The sequence below is a fragment of the Protopterus annectens genome, chromosome 10.part0, assembly GCF_019279795.1.
Source record: "Protopterus annectens isolate FY-2018-M chromosome 10.part0, PAN1.0, whole genome shotgun sequence".
NCBI lineage: Eukaryota > Metazoa > Chordata > Ceratodontiformes > Protopteridae > Protopterus > Protopterus annectens.
In genome coordinates, this window is record NC_056744.1 from 1,172,077,646 (window position 1) to 1,172,097,395 (window position 19,750).

At 40.3% G+C, this 19,750-nt stretch overlaps 2 protein-coding genes across 2 annotated transcripts in view; one reads left to right on the forward strand and one right to left on the reverse strand.

Moving 5' to 3' along the window:
- The window catches only part of MMACHC (metabolism of cobalamin associated C), a 167,060-nt gene extending 160,445 nt beyond the window's left edge, over positions 1 to 6,615 (reverse strand). The window contains exon 1 of the mRNA XM_044085918.1: positions 6,457 to 6,615. Coding sequence (XP_043941853.1) covers positions 6,457 to 6,543 — 87 coding nt within the window. The 5' untranslated portion in view covers positions 6,544 to 6,615. The remainder of the gene's footprint in view (positions 1 to 6,456) is intronic.
- A 35-nt stretch (positions 6,616 to 6,650) lies between these two features.
- The window catches only part of LOC122813542 (synaptonemal complex protein 1-like), a gene marked incomplete in the record, with an annotated part of 863,486 nt that continues 850,386 nt past the window's right edge, over positions 6,651 to 19,750 (forward strand). The window contains 1 exon segment of the mRNA XM_044085917.1: positions 6,651 to 6,714.

A 19,750-nucleotide genomic window follows, 5' to 3' on the forward strand; every position in this document is an offset into this window, starting at 1 on the left:
ACAGGTTGATAGTGTAATCTCTGGCACAAATTAGTTGATGCCTGGTGGTGGTGGTGGTGGTGAGGAGCCAGTTGTCGAGATATGGAAACACCCGGAATACTAAACATCTCAGGTGAGCCGTGACCACTGCCATACATTTGGTGAACACTCTGGGGGCTGTGGTGAGAACAAAGGGCACAGCTCGGAATTGGTAGTGACTGGCCCCCAGCCGGAAACGCAAGTGATCTCTGGATGGCCTGGCCATTTTGATGTGGTAGCATGCATCCTTGAGATCTACAGAGCACATCCAATCGCCCGTTTCAAGAAACGGAAGTATCGATTGAAGCGTGACCATCCGGAACTTTTCCTTTTTGACAAAGGTATTTAGTTTGCTGAGGTCTAAGATGGGCCTCCACTCCCCTGTTTTCTTTGGAAATGAAAAGAACCTGCAGTAAGTTCCGGATCCTATCTGGTCTGCCGGGACTTGCTGGATGACTCTTTTTTTCTAGCAGCCTTTGAATTTCTATGGATGCTAGATTCCGCAGACTGGGTGGAACGTCTGGGATTCTTGTATGAATGGAAGGGGATTCTGAAAAGGGAATGATGTAACCTCTGGTAATTTATGCTTTTTACCCACGAATCTGATGTAATTCCTACCCAGGCATCTGGGTATAAAGCTGTGACCCCCCCCGACTGCCTCCAGAGCAGGACGGTTGGGCCTCCTCTCAGAAGTGCTGATAGGGCTTGCCAAGGAACTGCTCCCTGTCACCCTGGACCTGCGGACCCCCTCTGCCGCCTGGGTGGAGTCTACCATTACACCCCCCTCCTCTGCCCCTGGAGGGGGGTTTACTATGTGCGTTCCAGAAAGCTCCTTGGGACTTTCGGAACCACATTTTTCCACCTTTCTGCCTTTTGGGGTATGGTCTAGTGGGGGTGGAAAAACGGACTCCTACAGCAGAGTCTTTCCTTCCTGCTCAGACCTAGTGAGTGTCTCCTTGACTTTAGGCCCAAACAAGGAAGAGCCAACAAATGAGGTATTAACAAAGAAAGACTTGAAGGCTTCCACAAAGAAGCATAAGCGCATCCAAGATTGTCTCCACAGAGCTATCGCTGAACCTGCTGCCTGGCTGAATCCATCGGCCGCATAAGAAATAAGCCGCATGGACGAGTTCACAATAGAATTAAGGGTGTTAAGCTGTGCCGTTACTTTCTCTGAAACAGCATCATCTGTTTTGCCCTGTAGAGTATCTCCAAGCTCTTTGAGGAGATTGCGTTGAAGACGGGTAAAGTGGGTCAAATAGTTGAGCGATCTCATTGCAAATGTCGCAAAACTAAAGATGCATTTCCCATATCCGTCCATAGTCCTAGAGTCTTTATTAGGAGGATGAACAGAAGAAGAGGTTTCTGACATCTCTTTCTTGGTGGCCGCCGCCGGCATCAATGGGACTCCCTTCGTAAGAACAGACCTGTCTTGAGGGGAGGTAATAAATTTGTTGGGCCTCCGAGGGACTGGTTCCATGGAATCAGGAGACTCCCACGCCCTTCGAGTGACCAAGTCCATTAATTCGTCAAAGGGCGGAGTAACCCAGGAAGTGGAAAGTTGAGACCCAAAGGCCTTCAGGAGCACCAACTCATCCTCAGTAGTGGTAAGGGACTGCCAGTCACCCGCTGCCTTAATATTTCCAGGATGTCTGCAAATGAGACATCCTCAGAGGAGAACCGTGGGGACCCTTCTGATTCCTCTAAGTCAGTGTCTGATGTTAAGGATTCCTGAGGGGAATCTAAATGCCTCCTCTAGCACAGTCTTTTTCTGGGGACTTCATCAGTGGGGGCGTCTGGTGAAGTCTCAGTCAAGCTGGGGTCACCCAATGGGGTTACCTGAGGCTCTGGGTCTCGACGGTTGGTGGGAACCTGTGGTGTAGGGACATTACACGGCCCTTTAGGGGAGGAAGAGGAAAAATCTGAAGAGGTAAGGGTCTTAGCAGACATGACCCACCTCATGGCATCGAAGGCACCGGTTTCCCGACCTAAGGAGTCTGCCGGTTCCGAAGAAGATGGCAACCTCCCAGGGGCCAAGACCAGAGGCTCCGAACCAGAGGACGGAACAGAGCTCATCTGTGCCGAAGCCCCGAGAGGGAGAGTCAGAACTGAAGCATCGGTTCGACTCCCTCCCTTGGAACCAGCGAGAGAGTGTCAGCTCAGAGACTCTTCGATCGGAACTGAAGAAGTCAAGGTCAAAAGAGCCGAGGGCACTGGAACAGGCCTTGGCTCCGAGGGTTCCACCACTATCAGATCCTCTCTTTCCAGCTTCGAGGGCTCAACTGGCCTCGGAGGAGGAGCAGAAATTGTGGGGAGGGGGGGGGTCGCAGGCTTCAAAGCCAACTGGGTCGAAGCCGATAGCAATTTGGCCAGGGCTGGGTTCACCAAAAGTCTCTGCACCACGCGAATCACATCAATGTCAGAAAGGGTACCGGAAGAATGGGTCGAAGGAGCCGAAGAAGCCACCAACTTAAGGATCGGGGACTTTAAAACTTCCAACACTGGCTCCAACACAATGATTTGGTTCCGAGTTAAGATTTCGATGCACGGCTCCGAAGGCTGTGGAGCCAGCAACCGTGTCTTCCCAGAGGTGCTCGGAACAGAAGACCTGTGCTCCAATGACACCTTAGAAGACTTTGACCCCTTTGAGGACTTGGAGGTCTGGTCAGTCTTGTATAAAGCTTCTTCGAAATCTGTCTTCAACAACCCTCTATCGACCAATTTCCTTCTTCTCTCTAATAAAACCCTGCCACTGAAGGAATGGCAGATAGAGCAATCTTCTTGTAAATGTAGTGGACCCAAGCAGTACACACAAGAAACATGGTTATCAGTGATGGCCATCTTTTATCCACAGTCACACCTTTTAAAACTAGATTTTTGTTTCTCCGACATTATAAACAATTACACACAAATATCAGATCCCTGATAACAATATCAAATAATCGAAACCATAGAACTCCTTAGAAGTTCAGATCCCTGAACTGCAATGACTATGTGAAAAATGTGACACAAAAACGTTCAAATACAATAATTCTAAGAAAAATACGGGGAAAGGGAATTAAATTTGACAGAGCCCTGTCAAGTAAATGCAACTCAAGAAAGGCTAAAGGCCTAGGAGCAACCACTCCGAATTATAACTTTCAACCAACTCACTAACCAACAAATACAAGAAATATGAGAAGTCTCACAAAAATCAGATCCCTGATAGTCTAATAAGAAATTTTTTAATTATTTTTAATTATTTAAATACAATAAAGAAGGTTACTGGCCTGAGCTTCCTCCAAAGATAGTGCGATCCGTTGCAGTGGCAAACTAGATCTGGGGTTGGTAGGAGAGCATCATGGAATAGGGACTGTGCCTCGAGCTAACTCAAAGATCTTGAGCTTGGAAAGCAGCCGACTTGGAGCCGATGGATCAGCTCTGAACCCACGTGTAAAGAACAAACGGCGAGATTGAACTTCACATCATTTGTTCTCCTGTCAGGGTTTCATCTACAGGTCACCCATTGTGTAAAAAAGACGCTACAATTGTACTTCAATACGTTAGCAATACATGTAACTGTACGAACTACAAATAAAGTCATCACTGGGCACATTGTGGGGGCTGCGAAGAGCACTTCTGGCCAACATCAAAGCTTTACACAATTCATTTTGCTATTTATTGACATTTGTTTAGCGGGAAAGTCCACTGGGTCACAGACCCATTTTCAGTGGAGGCCCGTGGAGAAAAGCTCCCTATATAATATGAACAATATACACAGTTAAACAAGAAACAGGGAAGTAGTAGGTTACAATACATTAATATATAAAGTTCTACAATAATTCACTGAGATTATACCAAAGCAAAGCTGCATAGTAGTAAAGGACATATAGGATGAAATGAGCTCAATGAAACATAAATTTAAGTAGCATTCATTGGGTTCACATACTTTATTTATTTATTTATTTTATTTTACATTTGTTGACCGGGCTAGTCTAGCTGGATATATGTCCATTTTCAGTAGAGGCCCGGGGAGAAAAGCTCCACACATACATAATAATGAACAGACAGACATATTGTTAATAAAGACATACAATAAAAATAGAAATATAAATCAGTTTTGTTAATAAAATAACATACATTAAGGAACTCAAACAGTTTAATATCATACATAATGTTTGGTCAGTTTCAAAGCATTTTACCTGGTACATAAAGGTTATGCAATAAGGCATTTGCCATATGGATAACAGTTGAAGCTCAGAAGGGTAGAGTAGTAGAAGGAGAATGTAAGATGAATAAAAGGGAAGAGGCAGGGGTTAGGAAGAGAGAGAGGAAAAGAAGGAAGACAGTCAGGAGGAGGTGGGAGAGATGGGAGAAGTAGGTCAGAGCATAGTGGGACAGCAAGGGAAAAGAAACAGGGTAGTTGCTAATTAATAAGCAAAAGAAGGGTAAAAGGAAAAGAGAGGGTGGTTTAAATGATGTATTCATACATTACATACATTGATGACATACACTGATTACATATTATTACTAATTTATTTATTACATATTAAACTAATTGATGTATTCATACATTACATACATTGACTACATACACTGATTACATATTATTACTAATTTATTTATTACATATTAAACTAATTTCGTGAATTTTAATCGCACCTTGACTTGAGAATGGGGTCCATTCTCGTCATGGGATTAGAAACCCAATTAAGACTTAAGAGAAATTAAAAAAAATAGAAACACTGATGTTTTCCCGGCCTTGTAAGTTGCACGTTTTTTTAGGCACACCCTGGTGTAAAAGAAAACGGTTAAGATCAAGACGAACGCTCTGTATATATTTAACATACCTCTCAAATGTCCCCAATTTTGCTCCACTTTTATCTCTTTCCCTTTTAACCCCTCCTAAAGCTGGTGATTTTTGGAGAGAAAGTGTTACCTTACAGTTAGAGTTATAAACTTAGGTTCATAGGTAGGTACTAGGCTATTGGCCCTAGGGCCTATATAAGCCTAGCCAAAGGTACCCTGGCTTTTGCCACCCAAGAAAATTATTTTCCTGTGCCACTGTCGAGGAGAGCCACAGAAGTGATTCCCCGGGTGAATTTCCTATCTCCCATCCAATCATCAAGATTTTTCTTGAACAGTGCTAATGAGGAGCTTTGTCTGATATAGATAGGTAGTTTGTTCCACAGAATGGGAAGTCTCTGGGACAGGAATCTATCCCTCCAGCACGTTCTGTTTATTGTGGTGACGAGGTTTAGGTCCCTAGAGCATGCAGCTCTTAGGGATTGGGATTTCTTTAAGTGGAGCATGTCTAAAAGCTCTGGGTTTGACATAGCTTTGTGTGTTAGGCAGAGATCGCCTCTGAGTAGGCGATATGCAACGGAGTAAAGCTGCAGTTTTTTGAGAAGGTCTGCATAGGGCATCTCTTTGAGGCCGGTAATCCTCTTTGTGAGGTATTTCTGTGGCCTTTCCAGTTGTTGTAGATGTCTTGTGAGGTACATACCAAAAGGGGCATTGTACTCTATAATGAGTCTAATGAGTGACGAGTAGAGGGGAACAATGACCTCTTTTTTCCTGGATGAGAAACCTTTTGTGATGAGGTGTGCCACAAATAAGGATTTTCTGACTATTGTGGCGATGTGATTATCAAAGGAGAGACTACTGTCCACCTGTGTCCCAAGGTCTCTTATCACACTTTCAGTGTTAAGTTGACTACCACCTATATGGTAGTTAATGGGTACTGAGTTTTTACCAAATTAATGACAACGCACTTTTTGGCATTGAGCTTCAAAGAAGTCTATCAGGTTTAGGAGACATGATCTGCCTCTTACAAACCTGAACTGGGTGGGGTCCTGAGTTTGGTTCAAAAATGTATATTAATAAATTTTGTTATTCTCAAAGTATTAGAACTGTTGTTTATATTTGGACACCACCGTTGTTCGAGCAGCTATGCCCGATGCTGTCTTGACTGATAGCCCGATGGTGCTGTCAATTAAGCGTGGTACTGGTAGTTGTTTTTAAATGTTATTTTTTTCCATGAAGACTAAAATGCCTAAGCGGATTTATGTAAAAATATCAGAAACTCATGACTGACTTAATGATTAAGACTACACACATTCCCGTCAAGTGGGCTGCAGTCTTCTAGCTATACAAAATTTTAAGTTCAACGGGGGGGGTGGATATAGGGTAGAAAGCGAAGTCCGCAATGGGCATTACGCCTCTATCTTTTTAATTTACATCTCTCATCAATAATTTAATGATAAAAATATATATTTAAACAATGCCCCACATTTATTAGATTACTGCCGTCTTGTGCATAACACAAACTACACTCGAATCACCCACACACTCCACTATTCAGCTCAGTGCAATATCGTGCCACAACCAGTAGTATCCAGGGGAAATAATTTTGAAGCTGTAAAGCAAGAGTAGAACACATAAAACACCACCACTAACCTTGAACGGCCACACCTCGAAACCCAAAGGCATCAAAAATTCCTGAAGCGTGGTTTCCAGGTGTTGAAAAACAGTGCTTTCAACCATAATGCAATAATAACTATAAATATAATTCACACATAAAGCTGTAAACTTCTGAACTGTAAAATTCACCACTGATGGCTCTTGGTAATTGTAGTTTACTCATACAAAACTGCAAAACCCGACAGGCAGTTCGCGTACGTGCTGTATAGGGCGTTTGTACGAAGGAGTTGCCTTGTAAGAACACAAGACTTTTTGATTGGTTACATAGCAGACATTTATTTTGAACTTCTGAGTTTATGTGTGTTGTGTAGTTACTAAGATTAGATCGGTTATAGGTATGTATTTATGTATAAATGTTGCATGTTATATTTGCCCTTTTTATTGTCCACTTTTCGATATATTCCGTACACCGTACGTTTTCAATTAAATTAAGAACAGACAGTCCCTTATTTTAATTAAACATTTAAACGAAACCTATCATGAGAATGAAGACGTTTTGAAATACGTCTTTTGTTGAGCACATTCTAAAGGGGGCATTTTTTCACGTGTCGCGTTTTTATTTGGCTTTTTTTAATTTATGGTGTTATACCTGTGTGTATGAATAAGCGCACCTGGAAATTAGAGTCTTGTTATCAGGAAATTTGTTTGAGTGTTTGACAGGTATTTCCAGTCACGTTGAGAGCGCCTAGGTTTCCGAAGCTTGCTTCCCCAAACTTTAGAATTCCTATTTGAAGTTGGTGCAGTCACTTTGTTAAGATATGAAAAGAATATATAGTTTAAAAGGTATGTTGTCAGAATACTTGTGTGTTCTAAATGATAATTTGGCAAGTGTGAAAACGGGCCATTGAACAGACAATTGATCTGATCTACAGAATCCTCTTCGTGTTGTGTTGTACCAGAATTCCGTTCAGCCTGAGGTTTCTAAATACATTTGGGTTAATTTCCATCATCCTATGCAGCAAGTCTCTGATCACAATTAGGTTGTTGTGAGATTCATTGGGAGATTTAGCTGCACCCCTCCAAAAAATAAAATCAAGCAATGTGGTAGCGTGAAGTTTGTTACAGCTTTTGAAGTTGGTTAAATACTGCTGCAGTTTTCTTACCCCTGTTCATAATTCTTACATGTCCCCGATTTTGCAGAAACCTCCCAGTTTCACCTCATACTTTTGCACTGTCATTCATAAAAGTTTTGCTGTTCTAGGAAAATCACTCGGGATTAGTCAGTGATGCTAGCCGTAAGAGTTTCATACTTTTTGTTCAGTAAATGAAAGTTGATGTAAAAACATGTTCTATTAACTGTTAAATGAATTAGATTCGATATTTAAAAATTGTCACTGATTTAGGTCTGCCTTCGCACTGTTTTTGGGTGATTCTTGAGCAAAATAGTTGAGAGCTGTGCTGCTGTTTTGTGTGGAAGTGTGAACTGTGTTACAAGTTTTACAACAGATGCTTTCTGATGCAGTTCACACTTCACTGTAGTGTATATGGCAGTGTGAGGGTTAGTTTTTTATCTAAATTCTAATGTTAGATCCTTAATATAACAAATGTGTTTTACCCAGCCTTTTTTGTATGAACTTGGTTGTAACAAGATTATTTTATCTGGTTTTGGAACTTAGTTCACTCTCTTACAGCCTGATTATGACTGAATGATATGATCATAACATATTGTAAAAAATGGAGACTTTTAGCTGCACTAGCACTGAAAGAGGTTCTGTTGCAGTGTAATCTGATGGGTTTTAAAGCTGATGGATTGACAGTTATGTTCTGTCTACCATGTACATTGCAGCAAGAAGAATATTAGCATCTTTAAAGTTTTTAGTTGGTTCTCAGTGCTGCTTTTGCTTGACTGCTGTTTGGCAGTTCAAGGTGTCAGGAGCTTTTAATGATTAGTTGCATCCCAAATGCAGTTCCTGAGTGACTGCTGTTTGTGGCAGCATGTGTTTTCCTTTATTTTATAATGGTAAGGCTCATCTGCAAGAACTTACATGTAACTAACTTGTTTTAGCTATGTTAGTTTATGACCTGGTTGTTAAGAGATACATTTTTCATGTTTTCAGGGCATAATCCTCTTCGTATATTACAGTAAAATAATGGATTTGTTCACCAGTCACATTTGTTCTCTAACTAAATGTGCTTTTTTAGATCCAGTATAATAATACTGTGCATGTGAGCAAAAACTGGATTCACGAAAGAAATCTAAGGTATACGTGCACAGATATCACTTGTTCTTTCTATCCTTATCTCATATTTTTTTGGTTTAGACCCGTCTGATTATGTTATGAATAGTTTCAGCAAATGCAATAATTGCTAAAGTAATAAGAATTATATAGAATAATGTCTAAAGTGTGTATGCTGTTGCTGCATTAAGAACATTTGATTTTGTAGCAGAATGAAAATAAAATTGTAGAACATTTTATAATGTATGCTGTTATGTAGTTTTTTATAAGCTTAGGGTTAAGAGGTGCAGTAAAGTGTATCCTTTAAAACAACAAGCTTGTAGACACAGTTAAGACAGTTGTTTCAAAAAGTAGTTTACAAAGCCTCCCACTTATATGCAGTACATTTGCATCATATTAAAGAACATGTTTGGGGTGCCGACCAACCTTCCAATTTTACTCAAATAATAACAGGGGGAAAAAAAAGAACTACAAGGATTGTTAGGGGATCAGGTACTCTGCCCTGCATACTTCCTTTAGCAATTTCATTATACTGATATATAGACATTCTTTCATGTTCTTGTTAATATTAACTGCTGCCAAAGCTAAAAAAGAAACTAATTTTGTTCCTTAACAAATGATGTAGCACAAGCCAACAAACAGTAAAAGGTGATGTTTACAATATGAAAAATGGTATAATTTTTAACATTTGGAGCATGATTGACTTGTAGAATGAGGCATAGCTCAGCTGCATACATTTCAATTGAGATTGCCAGAGGAAGTTATGATGTCCTTGCATTCACAGCTACAGTATTCATTACAAATAGGATTCCCTGCTGTGAAGCCTACCTTCCGGGCAGTTTATCAAAGTTTACCATTGTTTTAAGGTACGTTGAATGGCACCTACACACTCCTTGGTTCTTCAAGATCTCTTGCTTCAGGGTACTATTTAAGAAGTGCCTGTGTTCCAAAGGGAGAAAGGGTTTTATTGAAGAATGTTTGTAGTGCCCAGAAAAGAAGGTACTTGGAAACTTATTCTAGACCTCTCCCATCTAAACACTTTTCTGAAGGTGCCTTCCTTTCAGATGTTGTCCCTTCAGTCCCCTTTTCCTGTCTTGCTCCCTCAGGCCTTTCTGGTGTCTCTGGACCTCAAGGATGCTTATCTCCATATTCCAATCCATCCTCTTTTCAGGATATTTTTGCATTTCTCTGTTGCTTCCTTGCATTTTCAGTTCTGTGGTTTGCCTTTTGGCCTTTTTACTTACCCCAAGGGTATTCACCAAATGCCTCGCTCCTGTGATTGCCTTTTGCTGGCTTCAAGGGATCCAGATCTTTCCTTATTTAGATGACCTGCTAATTCGGGCATCTTCTCCAGATGTCCTTTTCCAAAATCTTCATTTTACCATTTCTCCTCTTCAGAGCCTGGGGTTCACAATAACCTTCAAAAAATCTTCCCTGACTCCTTCTCTGGATCATGTCTTTCTGGGTTGCAGGATTCAGACGGTGCCAATGCTGGCATCCATGCCTCCTCCAAAGGCATTAACTCTTATTTGTTTCTTTTAAACTCTTCTTCCCCTGGCCTCCATTACAACCAGGGAGTTTGAGAGCTCTGAGCTTCATGGCGTCCACAATTCCAATGCACCCTCTTGGCCAAACTCCACACGAGGAAGTTCCAGTGGTTTCTGAAGTTGGTGTGGCTTCAGCATGTGCATCTTCTAGACTTTCCTGTTCCTCTTCTCCCGTGTCTCAAGAAAGAACTTCTGTGCTGGATTCAGAAGTTGTCTTTGAATCCAGGGCTCCCTTTTCATCCTCTTCTTCCCTCTCAGGATCTGTTCACAGACACTTCAGATGTGGGATGGGGAGCAACGTTTGGCTCCCTGAGGGTTCAAGGAGTGTGGTCGCCTCATCAGCAGAAGCACATCAACATCAAAGAGATGAGAGCTCTTATACTGGCTCTTCAGGCCTTTCATCCTCTCTTCTCTCCGGGGCACAGTCATGTGATATATCAACAAACAGGGGTGCAAGATCTTACCTTTTTTGCCAGCTGGCATTTCTCGTATAGGATCTGGCTATCCAGTATCAAGTGACTCTTCAGGTAGTTTATATTTCTTCAGATCAGAACGTTGTGGCAAACACTCTGAGCAGGTCCATCACTCAATCCCACGAATGGATGCTTCACAGGGATGTGTTTCTGAACAATGTTCATCAGTGGGATACACCTGAAGTAGATCTCTTTGCCTCTCCTCTGCCATCTTCTTCTGTTTTGTGCCAGTGTCCCAGGTTCTCTGGTATGGAAGGTGGACACCCCCTCATTTTCTTGGAAGGGGATGTTTCATTATGCATTCCCTCCCCTTTCTCTCATTCCAAGAGTCCTGTTCAAGATTCAACAGGATGCTCCCAAAATCTTGTTGGTGACTCCCTTTTGGCCACAATGGCACTGGTTCTACGTTTGCATCTAGCCAAGGGCAATCATCACAAGTTACCTCATAGGGTGGATCTCCTCACACAAGACAAGGAGCCCCTCATCCATCCCCACCTGTCCACACTTCAGCTGACACTGTGGGTGATAGGGTTTTGATACCTCATAGACGCCTTTTTTCTGAGGATATGCTGCAGGTCCTGCAGGAGGCTAGGAAATCCTACTTGTATAAATGAAAGAGGTTTTCCATTTGGTGTCTTTCTCGTGACATGGACCCGCTTTCTGTGGCTGTTCCTTTGGCTCTCTCTTATTTGTGTGAGTTGCTCAGTGCTGGTTTGGCCTATTCTATTAAGGCCCACTTATCATCTCTTTCTGCTTGTCTACCTTTAACTCCCCCATTAGCTTCTAGATTTGAAACTAACCAATTTCTTAAAGGTGTCCTTAATATTAGACCTCCCAGGAAGCCTGTTCCTCCTCCTGCCAGAGATCATAATTTTGTTCTGGAAAAATTGACTCGGGCTCCTTTTGAGCCTGCTGTTTCCGCTTCCTTGCAACATTCTTCTTGGAAGATAGTTCTTTTGTTACCTCTTCTGCCAGACAGGTGTCTGAATTGCAAGCCCTTTATTTTATGCAGACAGGATATCCTTGCATACTAATCCTTCTTTCCTGCCCAAGGTGGTTAACGAGTTGTCACTTAACAGGTCTATTAATTTGCCTAATATTTTCTCCTCTCTGCAATCTGACAGTGAGAGGGTGCTGCATACCTTAGATGTGCATAGACAGCTCAGATTTTATTTGGATAAAACTAAAGCTATCAGAAAATCTGACCAGTTTTTTGCTTCCTTTCATCCTAGGTCTTTAGGTTTGGCTGTTTCCAAGCAAACTATATCCACTTGGATTTCAACGGCTCTTTCCTTTTGTTACACTTTTCATGGTGTGAGCCTCCCTTCTTCTGTAATGGCTCATTCTACTAGAGTTGTGGCTTCTTCTGTTGCTTTTTTCAAAGGCATAGATGCTAATTCTATTCTTGAAGCTGCTACCTGGACTTATGTGCATACCTTTAGCAAATGTTACCATTTGGATGGTATCTCCAGAAATAGCACTAGTTTTGCCGATGCCATTCTTCGTGCCTTCTTAGAGGGCTCTGCTGCTACTTCCTCCTCCCCAACTTTCTCCTTGAGCTTTGGCACTCTCCTATTTGTAATGAATACTGCAGCAGTGAGTGTAAGGACATAGTACAGTTGTGTAAAATCTTTCCATAACTGTATATGTCCTTGCCTTTACCGCTGCAGCATTCACTCCCTCCGTCCATGCTCCTAGTTTTTTTCCCCTTCCTGGATGTGCAGGCTCTCCTTGGTTTTCCTTGGACTGCTGTTCCTACTGGGGCAATCAGTTCTGAGGATGGTATGCCTAAACATCATCTTTATGCCCTATGCTGTGCAAGGAGTGTGTAGGTGACGTTCAGCGTACCTTAAAGCAACAGTAGACTTTGGTAAACTGGCTGGGCGGTGGGCTTCATGGCAGGGAATCTTATTTGTAATGAATACTGCAGTGGTGAAGGTAAGGATGTCTACTGTAATGGTAAGATTTTACGCAACTGTACTTTCAGCTGTCTAGTCAGTCATGTGTAGTAGTTAAACATTCAGCATGTTTATGCTATATTATACTAAATTTAGTATAGGAAATGTACATTATTCTGCTTTTCTGCCAGTATCTGTTTTTGCCAGCTGCAACAACTTTGGTAAAACTACAATGGCTGTGTTGCTGGCCATTTTCACTTTTGTCTTTGATAACTAGTGCAAAAGATGCAAAATGTCAAGGCATCAGACTAGCAATTATTCTCTCAAAAAAATTGCCATCATGCAGAGACCAGTTATTGCCAATTTACCTATTCTTACGATCTGCAACTCAAACACAAGAATGTTTTACTAACCTTAATTTTATTCTAGCTGTAACGTGAACAGCAACTGTTTATCAAACCGACCTGGCCTCCAAACTTGACGACTAAAAATATTAAGTAGACTGCACACATGAGGAAAGCAAAGTCATCGTCCCCCCCCCCCCAGTTGATGGACATTAGTGGCCAGTATTAACTTTTATAGAGAAGCTGTACATTATGATTTTCCAATATCTGGTACTTATCAGTTGTGTTATTAAGGGGGCCTGGCACCCCCTCCCCATACCTTTAAAACCAAATAGTAGCAAGGGTTAAACAGAATGTCAGAAGTCAGCAGTAAGCATACCTTGCTGTTTGAGGCAACCAGGTACATTCACAGTTCAGAACCTTTCCTTACATGTAGTTATGCAAATAACTTGGAGTGATTCAAAGCTAACTACAAATATGACCCAGTTTTATCACTTTCTCCTGTGTTTGAAGAACTGGCTATAATGTAGATGCAGACCCAAGAAAGAAAAACATATTTAATTTATAGTTGTGAAATCCACTACTGAAATATTCCATTGTTTTATACAAAATGCATCAAAAGCTGCTCCTGTGTATATGCTAGTCTGAGAATAATTTGAGAATATTTATGGCACTGGTTATTAATGCTGGACCTTGTAATTTCAGACAAATTACTTTTTATGGGACTTAAAGTATTTTTATGACATTGCAGATAAACAGTGGTGGCCCAAGCACAGAGTCCAGTGTAAGTGGAAACTGCAGTTTAAGATAAAATACAAACTGTATTATTCTCAGCTTTATAACTTTTTGTTTGTGTCCAAACCAGATAGGATCCTTTGAGCACAAGTATTTTCAGGTGCAATCAAGTAATGATAGTTTTGGTTAAGTCACGCAGTATAATTAACTAAATCTAGGACTAAAGGGATATGATAAGGTGCATCCATGACCGAGTGGAAGTATTTGTATGTATCGCCATTCTGTGTGTCATCAGTGTCTTCATCTTTCGAACAAGTTTTTCGTTCTTAGTGACTCTGCCTCATTCACACACACAACAAAAGGAAAAAAGAAGCTCCACAGAGTGTGCATATAAGAAATATAGCTTCTGAACCTACAAAATGGCTAAACCTAAGGAAATCAACCCCGCAGTAGTGAAATTCATAAGCATCTTAATGAAAACGTTAAAGTAATAAAAAAAAAAATAAATCACAACTAGCAACAACCAATTGGAGATCAGCACTACTACAAAGTAAAAATCTTCACTAAATATGAGCAAACTTAAGTACAGCGATAGTGTAGAAGGAAAAACAGACTCAAACTTCCATGGAGATTATTTGTAAGTCTGTGTTCTACAGTAGTAGGTTTCATAAATTCTTACCTTTAGACCAGCAGTCCCACTGATGTTTAAAGCTCTTAAGTTAGGAGCTTGTGTAAGAACAATGAGTAAATGGTTCCACTGATAATTGACTCTTATTGCAAAATAATTTCTTTATTGATGTATTACAGTTATGTATATAAATCAATAAATTATTTTTTCGTTTTTGAACTCAGTACTAAGAGTTGATGCCAAATGCTTATCTTTAAAACACTTGTGTACTAAAACAGATTGTCCCTTATAAGCCTGTAGTGAATTCTATACAATTCTAACCTGGTGAGTTGAATCTTTATAGTGGCAGTGCTGAAGAGCTGATTAACACCTTGTCTCAGTTTTTAAAGTTATTAGTATTATTTATTGTTGTTATTATGGAAAACATATTCTAAATGTGGCTTGATTATCCTGTTGTAGAATTACAATGACTTGGCTGCTGGAAAAGATGGTGCATAAAATATCCTTCATTATAATGAAAAACCTTTCCACTGTTAAATTGGCATGTAGGTCAAAGTGCAAAGATTTGTCCACATTGACACCAAGATTCCTGAAGTAGTTCATGGTTGGCTATATGTGCCTCACAGCAGAATAGGGATGCCCATTGTTGTTGGAGCCAAAGGATAATATGCTAATGCACAGCATTTTATGATGTTACAAGAAATAAATTATCTGCCCAGGTAAATAAGGAGTCTGAAGACCTTGCATTTTTTTCTTGTTACCTTGGTCAGTTACCACAGTCCCCACCTTGCTATAATCGGCAAACTTTTCAACTCGTGTACTTTAATTTGTGGCAGTTGTAGGCAAAACTATTAAAAAATATTGGCCCCAACAGAGATCCTTGAGAAATGCCCTGTTGTTTATCTTTCTAGTGATGATGTATCCCTTGCCCTCACTCTACCGATTTGATTGCAGAACTGATTACTTATCAATCTGAATATCAACATAAAATGTGAACAGCATCATTATGTGTAAATTATGTATTGGGAGTGGTGGTATTTATGGTCTTTGGTCACGATTAATCAGTTCAGCCAGTAGCCTATTATCTAAAATATCAGTCATGTTTCTGGTCTTAAGTATGTTATGTTGAAACAAACACAGGAAAAGTATTGCTGGTTTATATTTGCAAGTACAGAAAGTTGGGATAAAATTAATCTCAGTATTACTCTTTCAAAACATTTTCCTGTGTTGTGTGTCAGTCTTACAAGTCTAATTTGTCAGCTTTGGTAGAGTTTCTGGGAATTTTGACCATAACAGCTGACTTCCAAAGTTCTGGTATATGACAACTTCTTTCAGCTTTTCCTGGTTAGGGGTCACCACAGCGCATCACCTGTCCGCTCATGATTGGCAGTGGAGTTTTTCGGTGTCCAGTTACCAGCCCTTGCCCAACCTTCCACAGAAGACACACACATGCACACACTCAAGCCTAGGGCCAATTTAGTGTGTCCAATCCACCTACAGCATGTCTTTGGTATGTGGGAGGAAACCAGAGGACCCAGAGGAAACACACGTGACCACAGGGAGGACATGCCGACTCTGCACAGAAGGAACCCCAGCCGAGGATCAAACTGGAGAACCCCTTGCTCTGAGGTGGCAATGCTAATCGCTGCACCACCGCGGCTGCCCTACAATTCTGGCATATGACATGAAGTTAGATTTAGTCAGTATAAAGTGTTTTATTTACTTAGTATCTACCTATGAAGCTATATCTCAATCTATCACTAGACCATTAACAGCCTAACTGGAACACACAGCATGAAGAAATTCCTCCTGCCTCAAGAAGGATTACAAAAGATAGTCTCAGGGTGACATTGTGGGTGTCCATCCAATTGTTCAAGTTATTGTTGAATGTTAGGTAAGGTACTGCTTTGCTTAATAAGCAAGGGTAGTTTACTCTATAAAAGAAGGATATGCTGGGTAAGAAACCATCATGCCACAATGTCCTATTCATTTATTGAGGTTGAGCTCATTTTCTACGAGTGTCTGAGGAACCATTAGTTATATGATGACATAGTAGGTTTAGGAGAGTGGGGTGTTTTATGGCCATCACGCCAAACTTACTCCATGATGGCCTATAGGAAACAAGGTAGAGGGCAGCCATTCACTAAAACTATGCATACAGTGAGCAGCCATTTGGTTTGGATGACTAAGGAACTTGAGGTCTGTGAATTTTGGGAACTCCAGCTGGTTATGTTTTGATAAGTACATGTAATAAATGGGGCATTATATTCAGTAAATGTGCATATAAAAGATGAGTATAGTGGAAGTAAGACTTCTTGGTTATCATTTGGGTTTGATAGAAGGATTTAAGCAACCTTAGTAGAAACACGATCAAGCTATCCACCTTATGGCATATGGATTGATGTTTAGGTTCACAAGTTTGTCAATGATGCCTATGGGGGGGGTTATCAAGTGCCTATCCCAGTCCCAGGTATGCTATGTGTACTGCATAACCACTATTAATTGCCTTGAGTTACCCTTTCAAAGATGTTTAAAAGGATAAGAAGGCATAACCTACTCTTCACAAAGTCAAATTGGTATGGATCCAGAACTTTGTTTTCTGAATGAAGCTCAAGTTCTTTGTTAGCATGTTTGTGCCCTTTTAAGCTGGGGAGTATATGGCCATGAGTACACAGTCTTCCTTTTGTTGTAGATGTTCATTATAAAAGCATCTCACTGTAGCGTTTTGTTAAATTTATCCAAATATTTGCTTCGGTTAGGTGCTGCTTTCTCTAAGTATTTTGGGTAAAACTAGAATGAATAAGTAATTGGCTGTATTTACAGGGTCAGACTGCGAAGGAATGTAGTGGAAATTATTTAGGTCACTAAGCAGATGCAGATGATTTGCTTTTGAGAATTCATTGAATACAGAAATATGAAGGGGCCTCCAGACTTGTATGCAAATATCACCAGTTTTTGGTATGATTTCATAATGGAAATTTGTACCTGTAGAGATGTGCGGGGGTGAGGCAGTGTGCATGGGGAGCAGAATTAAGGAAAAATGTAGAATTTTATATCCCCTGTTAAGGAAGTTAACCACCTGCTCTTGGTATGTTTACATAGTTTAAGAACTGTTAAGGATGTTTTCATTTGTTGCTTCAAAAGAGACTGATTTATGATCAGACCTTACCAGGGAGGGCAACACACAAGGTCTAGTGCTGAGACTCCTTGTGTTGGTGAGTACTAAGTCTAGGACATTCAAGCCTCTTGTGAGAGTGCAGACTGTTCAGGAGCATTTGTATTAACAAAGTCCAGGACCTTTAGGGCGAGCTTGTCTGTGCTCATATATTGCACCCTCTGCTATTACCATACTTTACCTTGCTTGTTGTTTGCTGCAGTATAAACCTGTCCATCTTCTCCTATATCTTCGAACTAGGCAAAGAACAAACTGCAACAAATTCACTGGTAAGTAACAACAGAGGCAGTGGTAATCTCCAAACCAAGTTTATGTGAGCGCTTTCGTTCACATCAAGTACATGAACTCTGTCAGACAAAAGCTAGTAATAAAAAGCATCAGTTTAAATGGTAATTAAAGTCTGGCATCATACATTAACTAAGATAGAATTTATGAACACCAGTACAATATTGTTAGGCACAATAATTTAAATGCATTGGCAAAACATACAATTGAAAATAGTGGACAGCAGTTTTCCTATCCTGTCATAGAGCAGGTCAGTAGGGAAGTAAGGGGTGGTCTGTGGTGTCTTCACTTGGAAGAACGAGAACTGTTCTGGCAACTTGGGCTTAATGCATATGCCTTCCCTGGCCTTAATGAACAATGCTCTTTAAAATGTGTTTTAAAATTGAAGGCCTTGGAGAGGTGATGTTTTATATATTTGTTTTTATGTAATTGTTGTATTTTATCACTTTTAATAGGGGTTTGTCATGTGTGGTCACTGTTATTAGATGCTGATATTTCTTTAAGTTTTTAATTGATGTGTGACGTCACACTTTAATTACTGTTTAAACTGATGCTTTGTTACTAGCTTTTGTCTGATGAAGTTCATGTACTTGATGTGAAAGAAAACGCTTACATAAACTTGGTTTGGAGATTACCACTGCTTCTGTTGTTCTCCTATCTTCCAATTCATTCACTGTCTGAAACATGTAAATAGTGACATTTCCCTTACTGAAACATAATACAAATAATAAACTGCAATGCTTAGTATCTTTTTAGGCAAGCTTTTCTGCTAACTATTCCTTCACCTGGTTAACCCCCTGCTTTGAAACTTTCTACTAATCCCCATATAATTACTATGACTCTGTAATATTGCACTTTCTGCTATTACTTGTTACCTTCCTGTTTCTCCTGACTGCTTTTCTAGTGACATCACCTACAGAATTCTGCCACCCCTAACACACTTCAAAGCTCTAACAATGCTATTTTGAACTTAAAATCTGTCTCTAACAATTTATTACACAAACTTGAGTCCTGCTCTTCCTCTGTAGACAATCTTTCATCTGAATATCTGAAGATTGCTGCTCCCTCTATTGCCTACCCAATCTCCATCTTGATCAATTGATTCATTCATAAGTCGTATGTCCCATCTTTCTGGAAAACATTTTTTACATCATTCCTCTTTCTAAAGTGGGAAACTCATCTGAAATAACAAACTTCAGACCAATTGCAATCTTGTCTCCTCTTTCCAAGATCTTAGAAAATTGTATTCATAACCAACTTTTACAGTACTTGCTCCAAGAAAATCTTTTAACCTCTACCCAACACTGCTTTCACCCAGGTCATAGCACAACTGCCTTTGTTGCCTTTTTGTACCATGTCATTAAAGCCAGAGATGATGATATTTTAGTTTCTTCCCTCTTTTTTAGATCTCTCTAAAGCTTTTGATACAGTATCGCATACAAAACTATTGTCAAAAATGTTTGCTTCAGGCTTTTCAGGTCCAACCATCACTAGGTTCTCTAGCCACCTGTGTAACTGGCTACAATCAGTTAAATGGCTCTCCACTTACTCATCCATTATCCTAGTTAATACAAGTGTCACACAAAGCTTCGTACTTGGCCTCCTCTTTTTAACGTAAGCTAAACTTCATTTGCTCATCTAATAGTCCTTCCCAGTTGCAATCTGTCACTCAGCAGGCTTTCAGCTCTATTGAAAACGGGCTCAATGACACTCAGATTTTCCTAAATCCAAATAAAACAAAAATGCTCTTGCTTCTCCCCAAATCCCAAACACACACAAGACACCTTCAAAATATCCTTTCTCAACAATAAAGTTGTACCTTACACAAAATTACTTGGTGTCATAATAGATCAACTGAAATGTATCTTCATATTCAAAAGTGCATAAAAACAACACAAAAGCTGGGCATGCTGTATAGACCAAAGACTCCTTACGTATTCCTCAAGAATGTATCTTCATATTCAAAAGTGCATAAAAACAACACAAAAGCTGGGCATGCTCTATAGAC